The sequence below is a fragment of the Natator depressus genome, chromosome 2 (assembly GCF_965152275.1).
Source record: "Natator depressus isolate rNatDep1 chromosome 2, rNatDep2.hap1, whole genome shotgun sequence".
Taxonomy (NCBI): Eukaryota; Metazoa; Chordata; order Testudines; family Cheloniidae; genus Natator; species Natator depressus.
In genome coordinates this window covers 217,457,801-217,478,637 of record NC_134235.1, presented here as the reverse complement: position 1 = coordinate 217,478,637, position 20,837 = coordinate 217,457,801, and the positions used below count along the sequence as shown (strand labels likewise).

Genomic DNA, 20,837 nt, shown 5'->3' with positions numbered 1-20,837 from the left:
AACTACAATTTGCAGCTAACAGTACGTCAGAAAGTGTCAGTCCTAATTAGAAACGTTCCTTCCTTACTAATTAATCAATTCACTTCAGCACAGCTTTTTTCCCTTTGAGTAGGAGAAACAAGAATGAAAACTGTCAGCTTTTCTCCCCCACTTTAAGAGGATGATCATCAGCTCTATTAAACCAGAATAGTGATGCATAGTTGACATATTTTCAGTCAATGCATCAAGAATCACATCTGTCAGAAAGCAAATTCATTGCTATTTAAGATGAATTAAGGGGGCTTTCAGCTTTTAAATGAGCACACATAAACAGAACTAAGAAGTGGATCAAGGAAATGTAATGGGATTTGGATCCTGCTGTGCCTTTTTTTTATTTTACCCTATTTAACATCATCTACAGTACAATATTTAATCATTTCTTCAGTATTAACAGTAATGTTGGTGGAATGTCATGAATACCAAGTATGGGGCAAAAAAGAATGGATAGTTTCTATGTAACTATTTTAACATTAATCATTAATGTGCCACAGTTGGGACCTATTATCTTATACAATGGACCAGGGGGGAAAAATGTTCCAGTGTCTACAAGAAGCTTTATTTTTATATACATTACACATAAAAATGTGTTAAAAGAACATTGAGGTTGCAAAGTCAAGCACTGAAATGCTAAAATGAAGGTGGCATGGAACATGCTCAGTTGCTCTGTGGGAATGGTGCATGCACAGTCCGGTCAGCGCTAGGAGTTGTGAGGGGCTAGAGCATGCTCAGTGAGGATGGAATCTTTGGAGATTTTAGCTGCTAAATTCTAAGTCTCTACTGAAAGTGTGTGGACTGAGATTTTACAGAGGCTTATAACTTGGCCAATTCCACAGGAACAGCACAAGTCACATCCTTGCCAAATTTCAACTCCCTTTTCCAAAACATTGGTGTATGAGAGTTTCTCAAAGAAAAGGTTGTCAGGATTATTTTAAATGGCAAAACACTGTATTTTCCCTAATCTTGATCCCAGAAACAGCTGAACTGTTTTGGCTGAAACTTTCAAAAATATCTAGCCTAAGGCAGACACGCATAGAAAATATCAGCCCCAAACAATTAAAGTTTGCTAAAGTTATAAACAACTGAAAACCAGGTTTTATAATAGGAAGTGTTGGGCAACTTTTAATAACAGCAGTGATACCAGCTGCGCTATAACATACATTCACTTTTGTGTTTTGTTCGGTGAATGAACGATCAGCTGCAGTTTGATCATCCCTGTAAAGATGGGTATATTCGGGTCTTCAGAGCACTCTTTCTGCATGAATAAAACAAACAGAACTTGGCCCAGTGTATGAGGAGAAAGAGCAAAGACTCCACAGTCTGTTTCTTGGTGTTCCTATAATTGGAGCTGCTGACATGATTTGATATCAGCAGGAATGGGGTTAACGAAATGCAGCTTCTATATGCACCCCCATAGTGAAAGTGGCAGCTAGTACTCAGATCAGACTAAAAGATTCTCCCACCAGTCCAGCTTCTCTGGCTGAAGGACAGATCCTCAGTGTAAACTGCAAGATCTGCCTTGAAGTTAATGTGCCAGTATTTAATAAGGGTAAACAGGATGACCTGTGTAGCAATAGGACAGTTAGCCTGACACTGATTCTGGACAAAATCACAGAAAGGCCGATATAGGATATGAGGATATGATGATAGCATAATTAATGGTAATCAATATGGTTTTATGGAAAATAGTTCTTGTCAAACAAACTGGATATCATATTTTGATGAGATGACGAGTTTGGTTGGTAAAGATAGCTTCTGTAAGGGATTTGACTTAGCCCACATGACATTTGTTGAAAAAAAATAGCTCTGTGCAAAATCCATGTAGCCAATATTACGTTGATTAAACACATGGTAGTTGTTAGATCACAAAAAACAACTGTAAATGTGGAATTATCATCCAGTGGGGGTGTTTCTAGTGGGGTCTCGCAGGGATCTGTTCTTGGCCTGATTCTATTCAACTTCTTTCAGTGATTTGGAAGAAAATATAAATTAATTGTTGGTAAAATTTGCAAACACCACAAAAATGGGTAGAGCAGTAAGTAATAATGGGGACAGATCAGTTATAGCTTGTTAAGGTGGGCTTGTTTGAACAACAGACATTTTTTACCTAGCCAACACAGTGGGAGTTTTGCCTGAATAACTGATTTTTTTTTCTCCGGACCCATGCTTTCATGATGGAAAACAAGTTTACTTTTTCATAAAACTCATTTCCTTAAAACACAGTTTAACTTCTTGCAAGACAGAAGAATTTTTCTTTGAATGTCACAGTATAGCAAAGTTGTTGAATTGCAGTTTCACAGATGCTGTATATTGTCAGAAGAGAGACGAAGTCAAGTATTAAATATTTTTTTTTTAAGTTTACAGAAAAAAATGCTGTCAGTGGTTTTCCTTGTTTCCTTTTTTACCTGTGCATCAGTGCAGGCTGGTGGGAGATGTGATGGGAAGAAGCAAATAATGGATTTCCCTGCATGATTTAAAAACCAGTTTAAGATGCACCCTAACACCTGTAGTACTAATGTTCATGGCAGGTGAAAATCCCCTGCCATGCAGCAGTCTAGCACAAGACCCTTCACACCACTTAAGCCCTGTTCAGAGGGTTTGCAAAAGAGTCTGCAGTATGAGTGGTGGTATGGAAAACACACTGAGGAAATGGTAGGGTTGCCAACTCTGAAGCTGTTCCGGGAGATTTTTTTCCCCAACATGACGTAATGTCATTTTCTTAAAATATCCTATTAAAATCTCCCAGATTGCTTTCATTGGTCACCGGGAGATGGATGCTGATTCCAGGAGACCCCAGGCCAATCGTGGAGGATTGGCAACCCTAGGAAATGGTCTTGATGCCAGCCCGATGTAGATTGGCACAGAAGGCTGGGGAGAGGTCATTGGATCCACATTTACACAGATTTGGACACCCCCAACACAATGGGTACAAAGTAGTTGTGGCTGCTATTCCAGCCAGAGGTTGGAATGTGAGCTTGGCAGATCTCTATCCCATCCTTGGGCTTGGAGGGTAGATTTTGCTCTGTGCACACCACCCACATAGAGATACATTATATAAGTGTTACATGGGTGGAGTGCGTTTCACCAAGAAAGACTAGATTTTATACGCATAACTCCCCTTCAAAAGCCTTTAACAGTCTGTGTTTCCATTCTTTCATTGCAGATTTGGTTCTGATGAGCTGAAACGACAGTTCCTTGTACCAACTATAGCTGGAGAAGTAGTGGCTTGTTTAGGAGTCAGTGAACCTGGAGCAGGATCAGATGTTGCAAGTAAGCAAACTGATTATGCCTAGGATTGCTAAAGCTAACATACTGGAGCAGAACTTAGATGACATGGTGATGAAAATGTCAGTACCCTGTTTATCTGGATTCCCCCATCATTGCTACTACCATGGTGGCTTTGGTGGGAAATTTCTAGGAAAAATGACTAGTATGGGCAAGATTGGAAAAGGAGAACAGACCAATAAGACCATGGAAGTCTCTGAGCCAAATTCAGCAGTGATGTAAATATTAGTGTAAATTATACTGTCTCATAAACTGGTCAGAGAGGGATTTAAGTAGCTTTAAGTGGTAAAGTGGTGTAATTTGCACTGATTTGTCATTCAACAGATGTGTGAATCTAGTGTGATTTAGTTCCTCATGAGAGAATAAAAGAAAGCACAACTAACGAGATTATAAAGTAAGGTGGGGAGGTGTCATTCTTTAGGTCACTGCTGAATCTGGCCCACTGTTCAAAAGAAAAGTATTCTACGCTTGAAGAGACTGAATGAGTTAACTCTCCATATTGCAGAAAATAGCCCTAGACCAGCACGGCTTACTGATATAGACATAGCACTTGCAACACCTGCTAATGGAGATCTGAACTTATTTACAGTGGTGACAACTGGAAAATATTGGGCAGTCATCTGGAAACTGATTTAATGTATCATAATGCCGATTTTCTTCCATTTCCTCTATGATTTCACAAACAGTGACTCCTTCACTGCAGATTCTGCTGTGAATTGTACTTTTCAACTGACTCCACTATCTAAATAAGTTAGGGCAGATAGTAATCTTATGAAATACAGGAAAAGGTTAATATGCTTGAAATTATTTTCAAACGAAAGTATAATTTTATAAAGTCAGGGAAGACATTTTACAGATGCCTTTCATACTGACCCTAGAGTTTTGCTGTCTTTGTTTACTGGTTGCCCTTTTGTCTTTATTTACTTATTGCACCTGTTCAGTTTCACTTGTCTAGCCTTGTCTGTGCTAGGGAGTGAACACTGCCAGCACCTACCCTTCTTGCAACACATCTCTTGTCCCAACATACAAGAGTGCTTGGAACTGTGCAGCAGGATTGCCAGCACAATTGCCATTGAATTTGTGCAAAGCTAATCTGACCACAACTGTATTCTGCCCTGCACTGTTTCAATGCTAATACGTACTGAAAGCCCTGGCATTTCATCTTTACTGTTGCAATACGACCTTCCAGCACAATCCCACAACACTCCTGCAACTCCTTCAGTGACCACTCTGTGTAGTGTAAAATGCCTCCTGTAGTGTTGATTATTTTCTTGTTTAGAGGTAATGTAGTTTGTCATGTTGTGCATAAAAGTTTTCTGTAGTCAATGTCTGTAGTCATACGCCTTTTCTTGTTTCAATACCTAAAGACTGTATTATAAATTAAGGATGTATTTACATATGAAAGTTAATCTGGAAAAAGGTGGTGTGTGAATTTAAAGTGGAGTAACTATTCCTGATTAACTCCATAGGTGGACACTCTTATTCAAGAACAAAATGGATTGAGAATAAGGCACTATTATTCTGGAATAAGAGCACCAACACATGAAGTTAATCAGGAATAGTTAATTAGGAATAGCTATTCTGGAATAACTCTCTATGTAGAGAAGCCATTACATTGTTCAGTGCATAAAGCAGCCTGTCTCTTGAACAATTAAATGGAACGGGCTTTGCAGAAAAACAATTTGATATATCACATCTCCACATATGGATTGCTACTCCCACAACACCCTTTTTCAGTGAAGAGGAACCCACCATGGATTGGTACTGCAGTGGTTGGAAGTGGCACTGTTTGTGGATACAGTGAACATATTTACACAGGCCATTATGGTTAGTTTAGACACACAGCTCTCTTACAAACTACAGTGGTTCATCTGAACTAGTAGGAGTTATAATGGTACAAATTTATCCTGCAGACAGGGCTAATGAGATTATAGCTCATGGTGGCTGAAGTTTCTTGGTCAATAAAACCATGTAAAATGTTTAGTTTCTAGAATATTTGCTCTGTCAAAAACACAGATTACATTTTGATTTCTGATTTCTAAAGACAAATATATCTCCAGGATCATTATTCAGTGTTACATGTGGTGGTTTAGTCTAAATAACGGTAATGGAAATGATATGCTTTAATCCCTCTGTACCATGCACCATCATTTTCTTTCCAGTAAATTGGCTCTGTTTGTAGGAAAGTTCACTGTTATCATTAGTTTTATTTCCAGTAACAGAAAGTAAATTAACGTGACGTAACTAGCAGAGGAAACACAGCATTGACCAATTATTTTAACAAATGCCTTTCTGGTTAAATTAAATCAATATCAGAACTTTCTAAATATGGTTTTGATTTTGGGATGGAGTGGTGCAGATAATTGTGACTTAAATTCTCTGCTTAGGTACAAGTTATTTATCATCTAACTTGATTGGCATAATACACTTGGAATAACACTTTGGAAAATCAAAGGTAATCTGTTTTTATTCTTAAGTGCATAAAGCAGTTTAACTCTCTCTGTTTAACTGAAGAGGGAGGAGAAACACTCAATGCAGCTGAGAAAGGGAATGTGGGGTGCAAAGGAGGCTTTCAGTCACCTCTGTGCTCACCCAGTCAGGGGCAGGGGTCTGGTCCCCAGTATAAGGCTACTCTTCTACTTACCAGCTGCCAGTGGTTCCAAGTGGCAAGCAAGGATCATTGAGTCAACAGTGTGCCCTTATTGCCAAGAAGGCCAATGGCATTTTGGGATGTATAAGTAGGGGCATTGCCAGCAGATCGAGGGATGTGATCGTTCCCCTCTGTTCGACACTGGTGAGGCCTCATCTGGAGTACTGTGTCCAGTTTTGGGCCCCACGCTACAAGAAGGATGTGGAAAAATTGGAAAGAGTCCAGCGGAGGGCAACAAAAATGATTAGGGGACTGGAACACATGAGTTATGAGGAGAGGCTGAGGGAACTGGGATGTTTAGCCTACGGAAGAGAAGAGTGAGGGGGGATTTGATAGCTGCTTTCAAGTACCTGAAAGGGGGTTCCAAAGAGGATGGCTCTAGAGTGTTCTCAGTGGTAGCAGATGACAGAACAAGGAGTAATGGTCTCAAGTTGCAGTGGGGGAGATTTAGGTTGGATATTAGGAAAAACTTTTTCACTAGGAGGGTAGTGAAACACTGGAATGCGTTACCTAGGGAGGTGGTAGAATCTCCTTCCTTAGAAGTTTAAGGTCAGGCTTGACAAAGCCCTGGCTGGGATGATTTAATTGGGGATCGGTCCTGCTTTGAGCAGGGGGTTGGACTAGATGACCTCCTGAGGTCCCTTCCAACCCTGATATTCTATGATTCTGTGATCAATCAGGCATAAGGGAGCCTTGGCCATGTTACTACAGTGGCTCTATTTCACACAAGGTTCCTTTTAGGCAATGGAAATACTCCAACCAGGGGGACTGACTTTAGGGCACCCGAGATCAGTGGCTTTCAACCTTTCCAGACTACTGTACCCCTTTCAGGATTCTGATTTGTCTTGCATATCCTCAAGTGTCACCTCACTAAAAAAACTACTTGCTTACAAAATCAGACATAAAAGTGTCACAACACACTATTACTGAAAAATTGCTTACTTTCTCATTTTTACCATGTAATTATTAAGGCTATTGATTAATTGCAGTTAACTTAAAAAATTTTTTCGTGATTAAAAAATTTAATCACGATTAATTGCAGTTTTAATCGCACTGTTAAACAATAGAATACCAATTGAAATGTATTAAATATTTTGGATGTTTTTCTACATTTTCAAATTTTTTTATTTCAGTTACAACACAGAATACAACGTGTACAGTGCTCACTTTATATTGCTTTTGATTACAAATATTTGCAGTGTAAAAATGACAAACAGAAGAAATAGTATTTTTCAATTCACCTCATTCAAGTATTGTAATGCAATCTCTTTATTGTGAAAGTGCAACTTACAAATGCCCCTTCATGCTTTGACCACCATTCCAGAAGACATGCTTCCATGCTGATGATGCTTGTTTAAAAAAATGCATTAAATTTCTGACTGAACTCCTCAGAGGAGAATTGTATGTCTCCTGCTCCATGGTTTTACCCACATTCTGCCATATATTTTGTGTTATGGTATTATAGGATGATGACCCAGCATATGTTGTTTGATTCAAGAACATGTTCACTGCAGATCTGACAAAACACAAAGAAGGTTCCAAGATCAGATTTCTAAAGATAGCTACAGCACTCAACCCAAGGTTTAAGAATCTGAAGTGCCTTCCAAAATCTGAGAAGGACGAGGTGTGGAGCATACTTTCAGAAGTCTTAAAAGAGCAACACTCTGATGCAGAAACGATGACCACCAAAAAAGAAAAGCAACCTTCTGTTGGTGGCATCTGACTCAGATGATGAAAATGAACATGCGTCGGTCCGCACTGCTTTTGATCGTTGTTGAGCAGCATCCGTCATCAGCTTGGACAGACATCCTCTGGAATGGTGGTTTAAGCATGAGGGGATATATGAATGTTTAGCACATCTGGCACATACATATCTTGCGACGCCAGCTACAACAATGCCATGCAAACACCTTTTCTCATTTTTGGGTGACATTGTAAACAAGAAGCAGGCAGCATTATCTCCTGCAAATGTAAACAAACTTGTTTGTCTGAGCGATTGGCTGAACAAGTAGGGCTGAGTGGACTTGTAGGCTCTAAAGTTTTACATTGTTTTATTTGTAAATTCTGTTATTTTTTTGTACATAATTCCACATTTGTAAGTTCAACTTTCATGATAAAGAAATTGCATTACAGTACGTGTATTAGGTGAATTGAAAAATACTATTTCTTGTTTTTTACAGTGCAAATATTTGTAATAAAAAATATAAAGTTAGCACTGTATACTTTGTATTCTGTGTTGTAATTGAAATCAATATATTTGAAAATGTAGAAAACATCCAAAAATATTTAAATAAATGGTATTCTACTCTTGTTTAGCAGCGCGATTAATTGTGCAATTAATCACAATTTTTTTAATTGCACAGTTGAGTGCGATTACTTTTTTTAATCGCTTGACAGCCCTAATAATTATAAATTAATTGGAATATGAATATTGTACTTACATTTTAGTGTATAGAGCAGTATAAACAAGTCATTGTATGAAATTTTAGTTTGTACTGACTTCACTAGTGCTTTTTCTGTAGCCTGCTGTAAAACTAGGCAAATATCTAGATGAGTTGATATACCCCCTGGAAGACCTTTGCGTACCCCCAGAGGCATGTGTACCCCTGGTTGAGAACCACTGGCCTAGGTGATCTGGTTCCCCACATTTCTCACTGGTTTCATTTCATTCATCTTTTTTCTTTAGATTACCTAAAATGCAGTAGAGCAGAGTGGTCATTCAAACGTAAAGGTTGTCTGCACAATCCTATTGTGGTACCAGGCAGGACCGGCTCTAGGCACCGGCAAAGCAAGCACGTGCTTGGGGGCGGCACAATTCCAGGGGCTGCCATCCTTTTTTTTTTGGCTTGTGCAGTTGCACTCTCGGAGCTTGGGGCGGCAAAAAACCTAGAGCCGGCCCTGGTACTTTTTAATCTGAAATATGACTTAAATGAATGCACATGAACAATTATGGTATCTTTAGCATTTGCTTCCACGACTCTCAACACTTGTTGAGCAATGAGTGAATGCTAGCTGTCTGACTGCTGATGTGACTGAGAGTAACGCTACCAATCACACCTCAATCACCTGATCCGTGAATAGAACCTCTTATTTCATATTTGTTTTTAAATAGGTATCAAAACAACAGCAGTAAGAAAAGGCGATGACTATGTCATAAATGGTGGCAAGATGTGGATTACTTCAGGATGTCAAGCTGACTGGATGTGCCTGCTGGCAAATTCCAGTGAAGGACCTCCCCACCAAAATAAATCTCTTATATGTCTACCAATGAACCTACCAGGTAAAAGCACTAATTTGTTTTTCTTACAGTTTTCTTTTTATTGCGTTTTACAGCATTTGATATAAAATCTTTTGGAGAGAACATAATATGTCCTCAACTCAGTGTTATATTGTCAAATAAAGTAACCAAGCAAATATTCCCTAGGATGGAGTACTGCAAAAAGGGATCTGGGGGCCATAGTGGATCACAAGCTAAATATGAGTGAACAGCGTAACGCTATTGCAAAAAAAAAAAAAAAAAAAAAGCAAGCAAGCATCATTCTGGGATATATAAACAGGAGTATTGTGAGCAAGACACGAGAAGTAATTCTTCTGCTGTACTCTGCGCTGATTAGGCCTCAACTGGAATACTGTGTCCAGTTCTGGGCACCATATTTCAGGAAAGATGTGGATGAATTGGAGAAAGTCCAGAGAAGAGCAACAAAAATGATTAAAGGTCTAGAAAACATGGTCTATGAGGGAAGATTGAAAAATTGGGTTTGTTTAGTCTGGAGAAGAGAAGACTTAGAGCTGTTGTGGCAACCTGTGGGCTGCACGCGGCCCGTCAGGGTAATCTGCTGGTGGGCCACCAGACCATTTGTTTACATTTGCACGGCCACCCACAGCTCCCAGTGGCCGCGGTTTGCCGTTCTCAGCCAATGGGAGCTGCAGATAGCCGTGCAAATATAAACAACAGTCTGGCAGCCTGCCAGCAGATTACCCAGACGGGCCGCAAGTTGCCCACCACTGACTTGGAGAGAATATGATAACAGTTTTCAAGTACATAAAAAGTTGTTACAAGGAGGAGGGAGAAAAATTGTTCTCCTTAGCCTCTGAGACTAGGACAAGAAGCAATGAGCTTAAATTGTAGCAAGGGAGGTTTAGGTTGGACATTAGAAAAAACTTCTAACTGTCAGGGTGGATAAACACTGGAATAAATTCCCTAGGGAGGTTGTGGAATCTCCATCACTGGAGATTTGTAGGAGCAGGTTAGACAAACACCTGTCAAGGATGGTCTAGATAATACTTAGTCCTGTCATGAGTGCAGGGGACTGGACTAGATGATCTCTCAAGGTCCCTTCCAGTCCTATGATTCTATGTCACTCTGAAATATTAAATGGTAGGTACAGAATGAATGAACAGAAAGGGACAAAGGGAGGAAATTAAATATTTTGCAGACTTCAGACTCTGATGCCAAAGCTACTGTAACTTAAAAGTTTCTTCTGGCCAGAAATATTGTTTAAAAAAGTCTATCAATAGGCTTCTGTTGGAATAGTTTATAAGCTACTGTGGAAACAGATCAGTTAAGTAATTGCCAAGGACAAAATTAATACATTACAAAACATCATTAAAAACAGATTGAAGCAAAACTCTGAATAACCTATCATAATATCCAGTGTTTTAACCTTGGAGAGGGTCCACAAATGCTGTCCTGGATTCTGGTCCTCCACCACTCCCACCCCACCTCATCCCCCCAAAATGGTGTTCAGCTACATCCACTCCTCACAATATATTGTGTATTATTTTATCTTTATAGACTACATGGAGCTTTGGAGGATAAAAACTGTAAACTTCTGTGCTCGCCTTTCATCTTTCCAAAACACTGTTGAACTCTTTCTTTAGTGAGTGAGAATTACAGCACAGAATTTATACTTATATACTACTACTTAGAAAGTTATCAGTATATTAATAGATGTACAAGTTAAACACTTTTTCTCCATAAGAGCATATTTCTAGGGGCTAAGTATTTAGTTTTACTAAATAAATTATTTAAAGTAAGAAGTTTTTAATCATAACTGAAGAAACATGATCACTGAAAGTGTTTATGTTGTAATTTTAAATATACGCCCCTATATATGAGCACATTTTCACTATTACTATATAACAGTATACAATATTTTATCTGTAGTATATTCAGATGTTATATTGTGCAATTTTAATAAAAGTTACTTTTGGGGCCTCGTCTGCTATACACACAATAATACATATAATACAAGATATTACATATATAATAATATGATAACATAATACAAGATGGTAATATATGTATTTCTTATATAAAGAATGCATCTGAGAAATGGTATTTGATTCATAGTGTGTAATCATGTAAATAAAGATTGTGCATTAATACATAACAAACATAAGGTGGGAGCATTAAGGTAATGCATTCAATTTTAATTTTAATCATTTCTAAAGCTTTGGTTGCTTAACCATGCAATTTTACTATTGCATTAACATAGTGTTTGTGATTTAATGTTACACAAGCCACTGCTAACACTGTGGTTGGAAGAGCACAACATTTATTTCAACCTAATCTGACATCATGTCTACTATGGAGATGGATTATTAGATAACGCTAAATAAAATTATGGATTTGGGCCCACCTCCTGGTGTAAAGCTCATCCAATCTCTGTATGCCAAAAACAAGGAGGAGTTCTCATATTGTTTAGTTTTGGATCTCCTTGTTGGAGTGAGTGAATGATACAGCCTGGCAAGATTCCATAATTGTAGAGAAGATGCTATTTGAAACTAGATTGTGAAAATCCTACCTATGTTGGGTGAAATTCACCACCTGAGACATATGCGCCTCTGAAGTGGTGCATTGGCCCATCTGTGCAAGAATAAATTTCACACCTTGATGAGATGTGGGACTTCAGTGGGATTGCTTTTATGGCAGCTCAGTAGTGAGAATAAGTGTTTCAGTGTGGACCAAAACACATTTTCCCTGACATCTGATGCTTAAACTGTTTTCATAAAAGAGCAATTAACAAAGGGTCAAGAGCAATGCTCTCAGGAGGGTTAAATAATGAGCCATATGCATTTAGATGCCACTCAAGACTACCAGAGGCAGAAATGCTTTTTTTCCTCATGTGAAAAGAAAAAAAATTCCTCTATGCCGTTGACGCTGTTTGGGGATTAATTTCAAGTGATTTAACTGTAACTGTCCAGCTGCAAAATGGTCACTGCTAGCTGGCAGAAGAAAATGAATAGCTGGTGTTAGTTGCTGAAAGCCTCCATTGTATTCCATACGTATGTAATGTGACTTTTTAATGTCACTGGAGACATTTTGACCAGACAGGTACCCTCTTTCCAGAAAAATGCGATCATTGCAACATAGTACACTGAGAGAGGGAAAGGAAAGTCTTGGATCTAGTTTCACTAATCCTGAAAATGAGTTGATATGACAACATATACATTATGTGAGACTAATTTGCAGATATTTATGAATTGGGAACTGCTCATATATTTGAAAGACAACTCAGAGGTTACAAAATACACAGATAAAATGGTCTTATTCCTCAATATCTATTACTGCCTTTACTGCAGTGTTGTCACTCAAAAAGTTACATTAATTTCTGCATTTTATACAGTATAAAATAAAATAAAAGCTAACCTGATACTGCTAGATTTCTAGAGGTCCATTAAAATAAAGGTTTCAGAGTAGCAGCTGTGTTAATCTGTATCCCTAAATGCATCCGATGAAGTGAGCTGTAGCTCACGAAAGCTTATGCTCAAATAAATGTGTTAGTCTTTAAGGTGCCACAAGTCAGCCTTTTCTTTTTATTAAAATAAAGGCCATTTCTACTAGCAAATCATTAATTTTTTAGGATTTTGAGAAGTAAGGTCTTTAGGATTATGAAAATTCTGATTTCCCATTTAAAAATAGTGGTGTTTTAACAGATAGGGAAGGAATGCTGTAGTTAAGTTTAAGACACTTTCATGTTTTCTTAAATTTAGGATTTTATTGTAGCCTAAGCATAGACATTTTCAAATTTGCAAACATTAGTACAGAACTCTTTCTTTTGTTAAATTAATATATATTATATACCGTAGACTTTTATTCCCTGTATCCTTCTTAATCCATCTTTATTTTTAGGTGTTTCCATTGCTAAAAAGATAGACAAGATGGGTATGAGGTCATCAGACACAGCACAGATCTTTTTTGAAGATGTCAGAGTTCCCAGCAAATACCGAATTGGGGAGGAAGGAATGGGCTTTACATACCAGATGTTGCAATTCCAGGAAGAGCGTTTATGGGCAGTAGCCAACAGTAAGTCGTCAGCCATACTCCAGGCAAGAGAGAAAACTCTTACAAAATGACTAACAGAATTTACTTTCCTGGTGGTGGATTACAGCTAACTCTTGTGACTCATTTTTGTAAAATTGGTCATAGTCTAGACATAGAGAACTTTATCTTTGTATAGCTGGAATAAAAATGAAATGGAAAGAAAGTAACCTTTGGATACTACTAGTGAGGCACTGTATGGTTTTTGTTGTTTGTTTTTTTGGTTTGGAGTTTTTTTATGTGTGTGTTTTTGCTGGAGCTTTCTGACAACAGCATGAGGAAGAATGAAAATGCAGCAGCATTGCATGTGTGGGCTGTCAATGAAATACAAAGATGATCATAATACACATGGAAAATAGCAAACATGGATTTACCATAAGGCTGCGTTCTGAAACTGCCTGTAATGGAGAAGTTATAATTTTCTGTTTTTTCTTAAGAGAATTTTGTGGCTGTGTAAAGGTGCTCTTCTTTAACAGCTCTCTATCTCAAATCTTCTGTTCACCTTGATACAGGTACAGCATAAGCAGTGGCAGGACAAATTTCCCCGTGCTGCTCTGCCTCTGTGTCTCAAGCCTGAACTGGCAGGCCTCTTCTGTGGGAGTGAGAGTGTGGCTTAGTCTCTAGACCCATTTAGAGCTTGCTTCTGCTCCCATTGGAGTCAATGGGAATTTTGCAGAACTTAAGCAGAAGCAGATGGAGGGTTTTTTTGTTTGTCTGACTGTTGTTTTTATGGTGCCTCCTTTAAGTTTTGTGAAGGTGGTCTTGTGATGCGGACACTTACTGACTGAGAACTGATTGTGACAGCCAGCACTTATTAGTGCATAAAGTACCACACAAGTGCTGAGTATTATTAATAATTAACTTAACTTGGACTACCAAATAGTAATCAAATGGTATCAAATTTCAATCATTACTAACGCAGGACAAATTCAAACCTGTGTCCCTTTACCAGCCTCCTGAACCATTCACTCTTTTACAATATTTACTTAGTTTATAGTATTATTTGGCCCACTCTAAGAAGATTATCTTTACTAAAATTTCAAAGTTATGTAAAGGTATTTTAGACAGGACTGGTAGCTCTGTCTATTATTAAGATTGCCCAGTGTGTCCCATTATATGATGCTGTTTTCAGTTGCTTATAACTTTGTCCAACTTTAACTGTTCGGGCTGAAATTTTACATGCTGGGCATCTGTATTCAGTCTCAATTCTTCTGGAAAATGTCATCCAAAATGGTTCAGCGATTTCTGAGAATGAAGTTAGGAAAAAATAGGCTGTTTGGCTCATCTTAAAAAAAAAATCTGGTGACCTTTTCTTTGAACAGCTCTAGCATCCTCAGGCTTTGGAGTGGGGACTTGAAATTTGGTAGGGGGTGAAGGATATGCCTTTTTGCCAGCCCTGTGGAAATCTGCCTAAATTTGGCCAAGTAATAAGTCTCAGAAAAATCACAGTTTGCATATGCTCAGTAGAGACTTGTGTGACAAAGCTCTGTTCTTGCCTCTGAGGGTCCCGCGTTCCCTGGGGGATTTTGCTAGCCTCAGAGGCTCACTGTGACCCTCCACGTAACCCTTCTCTCTCTAGAGACGAGGGTCACAGTCTACTGAGCCATTTTCATCATAAGCCAGCGAGGGGGGTGAGGCAAACTTATCCTTCCTTGAACAGTCTCTGTTGTCTCCCAATCTCAGCAATTAATCAGGGGGCAAAGGTGGGGGGGGAAAGCCCGGGCCCACCCTCTACTCTGGGCTCCAGCCCAGGGACCCTAATAGTATCAGCCATGGTAGCTGACCTTTTAGAAACATGACATGTACAATTCCCTGGGCTACTTCCCCCACAGCAGCCCTCACTTCCTCAAGCTCTACTTCACCCTTACCTCAGGGCCTCCTTCCTTGTGCCTGATATGGTGTGTACTACTCAGTCTCCCCAACAGCACAACTTCCTCCCACAGCTCCTGACATGCACCCCCACCTGACTAACTGGGAGGCTTTTAACTAGTTTCAGCCAGCCCCAATTGGCTTCAGGTGTCCCAATCAACCTAGCATTCTCCCTGCCTTCTGGAAAGTTCTTAATTGGCCCCAGGTGTCTTAATTGACCTGGAGCAGCTGCCATTTCACTTATCCTAGTACCAGGGATTTGTTTAGCCTGGAGCTAATATATCTACCTCCCACTACTTTTCTATAGCCAGCTGGCCTTGCCCCGTCACACTTGCTAGCGCTTAACACCTAATATCGCTAAAGAATCCACCCTCCCTAAGCATGCCCCAGCCTCTCCTAATTCTTAGTGCTGACCAGACTGTGCATGCACCACCCTATCAGAGGGACTGAGTATGCCTCCTCCAGCCCAGGGCTAGAGGGACAAAGCTGGATTTTTCCTGTTCAGCCTTATGCTGGCCCTCTGCACAGAGGTGAATTTCACCCGAAGAGTGCAAGAATCTTGACTGTCTCTAGGCCCTGGGCTGGGAGTAACTCCTTTTTCCATCTCCTCAGTCTTGCCTATCCACAAAGTCAGTCACAAGCTGTCCCTTAACCATTGGGATCAACTGCAGAATTCTTTCCATAACACAGACAAAGGTTTGCTGCTGAAGCTTAAAAGACAAAGTATCCGCCCCCCCCCCCCGCCACCCCCAAAAAGGCAAAAGAGTCTCGCTGTGACAAGATTCTTCCTACAGATATTTGTATCATTCTGCTCTTCTACCAGTCCCATCAAAGCCATATAGAAGCTTTTTTTCTTAATTAATTAGTATGTCATTACACAGCAGTTACCATCTATCCCTTGGGGATTGTATGCAAGGAAAAGGCAGCTTTGTCCCCGTTGAAATCTTGTCAATTTTTAAATTTTAATTTGCAGATCCCTCTCTCTTATGACTTTTTCTCATAATTACCACAGTAACTGAAGAGCTGATGTTCCCCTCTCTCCACAGGGATAAGTGAACATTCCACAGCTGTCCCACTGGGAATGCCACTCAAATTTTAACCACTTCCAAATTTTCCCTTCTCTTCTGCTTTGATGTGGCAGGAATTACATCGCAGAGCCATAGAGTTTAAGGTCAGAAGGGATCATAGGATTGTCCACCCTGACCTCTTGTGTGTCACACGCCATTGCATTTCATCCAGTTATTCCACTAATGAGCAAAATAAGTTGTGGTTTTGGCTAAAGCAATCTTCCTGAAAGGCAGCCAGTCTTGTTTGAAGACATGGGAAATCCACCACTTTTCTTGGTAATTTGTTCCAGTGGTTAATCACCCTGATTGTTAAACATGTGTGCCTTATTTCTGATTAAATTGTCTGGCTTCAGATTCTGGGCATTGGCATTGGTTCTTGTTATGGCTTACTTCACTATACTGAAAAGCTCTTTGGTACCAGGTATTTTCTCCTTGTGAAGGTACTTATACACTGTAATCAAGTCATTTCTCAGTTTGGTCTTCGATAAACTGAACAGATAGACCTTCTTAAGTCTCTCACTGTAAAGGTGTTCTCCAACCCTAGAGTCATTTTTGCGGCTCTTTTCTGCACCCTCTACAATTTGTCAACATCCCGAGGATCGTATGCACTATTCCAGTATCAGTCTCACCAATGCCATATACTTCCCTACTGTTGTTACTCCCATTTATACATCCATGTATCGCATTAGCCCCTTTTGCCACAGCATCGCATTGTAGGGTGACCAGATGTCCCGATTTTATAGGGACAGTCCCAATTTTTGGGTCTTTTTCTTATATAGGCTCCTATTACCTCCAACCCACATCCCAATTTTTCACACTTGTTGTCTGGTCATCCTATCGCATTGGGAGCTCATGTTGCGTTTCTTGTCCACTATGGCCCCTATATACTTTTAAGAGTCACAGCTTTCCAGGATATAGTCTGCCATTCTGTAGGTATGGTGTACAAATTTTCTCTATAAAACATAATAGAAAGTTCCTCCAAGTTTAGAATATAATATGGATGTTGAAATAAAAGACAAACAAAAGAAAGTGGCTGAGAAATCAAAATTGAAGGATGGAGGATTAAATTACACTTTATCTGTGGAAATAACAGTGAAATGGGGAAAAGAGTCCTGTTATGAGAAAGGTGACAGAGGTTCAGAGAAACTTTCTGGTAGACATGATAAAGCCATGCAGCTTTTTGTAAAGGGATTAATGTTGTTAAAAAACATCTGAGACTGAATTTCTCTGAAAACAAAGTCAACCAAATTAGCACAGCCTTGGAAACAATTTTTCATTTTTAAGATATTTTTTAAATATGTGATCTGCAGGGATCTGTGATCCTGTAGCTCAGCCTAAAAAGTAATGTGATGCCTGTAATGTGCTGACAAAGACTTTTTGTTGTACTGAGAGAAACATTAGTTGACAGAATAATGTGTATTTCCTTTTCATTTTTTTAAAGGACAACAAGGTTAAAACTATATTATATTAAAAATCTCTTCATACCTCTGGCTCCAATCCTGCCACTGGATCCGCATGGGAGTGGGGATTCAACCCTGGGAAACCAAATATAGGACTGGGCCTAAGTTGCATGTAAAATGATATTTTTAAAATCTTTTATTTTCTAAATAGGGGCAGATTTTCAGGGCCAGCCTCCATCCCTGCAGGCATAAACATTTCTAGATAATCTACTCACTTCTTGGGACCCACAAATGAGAAGGTTGAAGTCTATCTTGTAAAGTGTCCCCTTGCAGTTCAGTGCAGATGCAATTATTTCTGGACACAAAATTGTTCCTATAAAGCATAGACCAGGTCAAGTCTATCTGATAGCCTAATCCATAGTTTGTATACCTGAGGAAGTAGCACATCTTCAAAGAATTTTGTTTTAATCTGTTTCCATTGGAATTTATATTAAGAATAGAACAAAAAGAATAATTTTCTGGAAATGTTTTTATTGGCCTTATGTTTCATAAAAATCTTATTTTGCCAGATCAAAATGTGGTCCCAAATTATTAAACATTCCTTTCTCTCTTTGTCTGCTAAATGTGTCACAAAGACAAGGTGAGTGAGGTAATATCTTTTATTGGACTAACTTCTGTTGGTGAAAGAGACAAGCTTTTGAGTCACACAGAGCTCTTCTTCAGGTCTGGGAAATGTACCCAGACTGTCACAGCTAAATACAAGGTGGAACAGATTGTTTAGCGTAAGTAGTTAACACACATTTCAAGGGACCATTAAAGGTGAAGTAACCAGTTAACATCCCACCAGTCATCCAGTATCTCTTTTCAGTTGATGATTTTTAGTGTCTAGCAAAGTTATGAAGTGAAGCTTCTAGGCTTGTCTCTTGAAAGTGTTGTGCAGATTTCCTTTGAGAATGAGGACTGGGAGGTCAGAGTAATCGCGTTGTGAAAAGTGTTCACCCATAGGTGATGGAGTGTTTTTGTTTTTTATCATTTTTCTGTGTGAGTTCATGTGAGAGCAGTGTTTGTCTGGTTTCACCCACATAGTTGTTATTGGGGCATTTAGTGCACTGTATGAGGTACACCATATGTGTGATAGGCAAGTGTAGGACCCATGAATCTTGATAGGTATGTTGTGGGGATGTTGATCATCAGAGCAGTGGAGATATGCCTACAGGCTTTGCATTTCTTGTTCTGGCAAGGGCTGCTGCCGCTTTGAGTTGGTGTATCCTATCTGGTGTATCCTCACCTTGCTTCTAGTGATGAGCTCGGAGAGGTTGGCGGTAGTTTGAAGGCCAAAAGAGGGGGTTCAGGAAAGGTTTCTTTCAGAGTGTGGTCCCCATTGTGTATGTGTTGTAATTGTTTGATGATGATCCATATGGGTTTCAGTGTGGGGTGTGGTAAGTGACAACTAGGTATGTGCGGTCAGAGCGGGTTTTATTTCTGTATGGAAGCAGCTTTCTCAGGGTACTTGGGTGGCCTGTTCCATGATGTGAGCTACTTCTCTGGTAGAGTGTCCTTGTTTGGGGGAGGCAGTTTTAAGTGTGTTGAGGTATATATCCCAGTTTTTCTCCTCAGAGTCTATTTTGTGGTATCTGAGTGCCTGGCTGTAGATAAATTTCTTGATGTGTTTGCGTGGTTACTAGGTCTGTGAAGGCAGGTGTGATTATGTTGGGTTTCTTGTATATAGTTGTTTGTAGGGTTCCATTGTTGAAGCTGATCATGGTGTTCAGGGAGTTGATGCTAGTGTGGGAGTGTTCTACAGAGAATTTGAGGGATGGGTGATAGTTGTGGAAGTTATGGTGGAAATCTATGATGGAGTGTATGTCATCGGTCCAGAAAATGAAAATATCATCAACGTATCTCAGGTATATCATTGGTTTTGTGTTGCATTTGTCCATAATTCTTCCTCAAGGTGTCCCATGAAGATGTTGGCATATCGTGGAGCCGTCCTGCTACCCATCACTGTTCCCATGGTTTGGACAAAGTGTTCATTGTTGCATGTAAAATTCTTATGAGTGAGGATGAAATGCATGGCAGGCAGCAATGCGAGGGATGTTGGTGTACAGGGTACTGATATCCATAATGGCAAGGATGGTGTTCTGAGGAAGTTATAAATGTTGTGGAGTTTCTGGAGGAAGTCAGTTGTGTCATGGAGGAAGCTGGCCCTTTGTGCGGTGAGTAGTTGGAATATGGGTTCTATGAGTCCTGATATTCCCTCAGTCAAGAGTGCTGTGGCCAGATATGATGGGTCTGCTTGGGTTCCCTTGTTTGTGTATTTTGGGAAGCATATAGAAGGTCCCTGGAGTGGATTTGTGGGGGATGAGGTTGTAGAGTTTCTCTTTGAGTTGTTTGGGGGAGGATTTGATAATATCCTTAAATTCCTGGGTAAACTGTGGTGTGGAGTCTTCTTTGAGTTCTTTATAGTTGGTGTATAGCAGTGGTTCTCAACCTATTTACCATTGTGGGCCACATGCAATACTACTTGCATAACCCTGAGGATGTCACATGGGCCACAGCTGTGTGCTGATTGGGCCGCAAGTGGCGAACCCCTTATGTATAATATAGTAAATATATCACAGACATTAATAAAAGCTGTGTTTCTTGCTTTCTTGAAGAAAATAATGAAGCACACCTTTCTGTTCATAATGTGACATGCCCATTCAATTTTAAAAATCTGTCATGTTGCCCTCAGGACAACATGGACCCCTACAGAGTCCCACAGATGCTAGCAGATCACACTGTAAGACTGGGGACCTGGACAGTAAAGTGCAGATCTCTTTTATTTATTAATTCCTATATTCAACTTGGAGGTGATGGAAAAGTTTAATGTGTGCTAAGTCCATAAAATGGCATCTTTCTACATATTTAATTTGTGCATGGGGGCTCAGGTCTGTGAGTCATGCAGCCAGGGCCAAGTCAGAGAACAATGATAAATGTTTAGGCATGAGGTGCTCTGCATTCTGATGTGGCAGATTGTTAGGCTTGGGAGTAGATGGGGATGTCCCCTTTGTATCCCTGAGGAATGACCTTGCACATTGGTTATCAGTAGAATGAAGAGAGCTTAGTTCATTTCTTCTAGTTTAAGGAGAGTTGTTGTCAAGGTTCCTCCCCCACTCTGAACTCTAGGGTACAGATGTGGGGACCTGCATGAAAAACCTCCTAAG

The 20,837-nt window shown here is 39.6% G+C and overlaps 1 protein-coding gene across 1 annotated transcript in view; it reads left to right on the top strand.

Moving 5' to 3' along the window:
* The window catches only part of LOC141981734 (putative acyl-CoA dehydrogenase 6), a 125,372-nt gene that overhangs the window by 90,011 nt on the left and 14,524 nt on the right, over positions 1 to 20,837 (top strand). Inside the window, exons 4-6 of the mRNA XM_074943368.1 lie at positions 3,200 to 3,306; positions 9,084 to 9,251; positions 13,107 to 13,280. Of these exons, the coding sequence (XP_074799469.1) occupies positions 3,200 to 3,306; positions 9,084 to 9,251; positions 13,107 to 13,280 (449 nt within the window). The remainder of the gene's footprint in view (positions 1 to 3,199; positions 3,307 to 9,083; positions 9,252 to 13,106; positions 13,281 to 20,837) is intronic.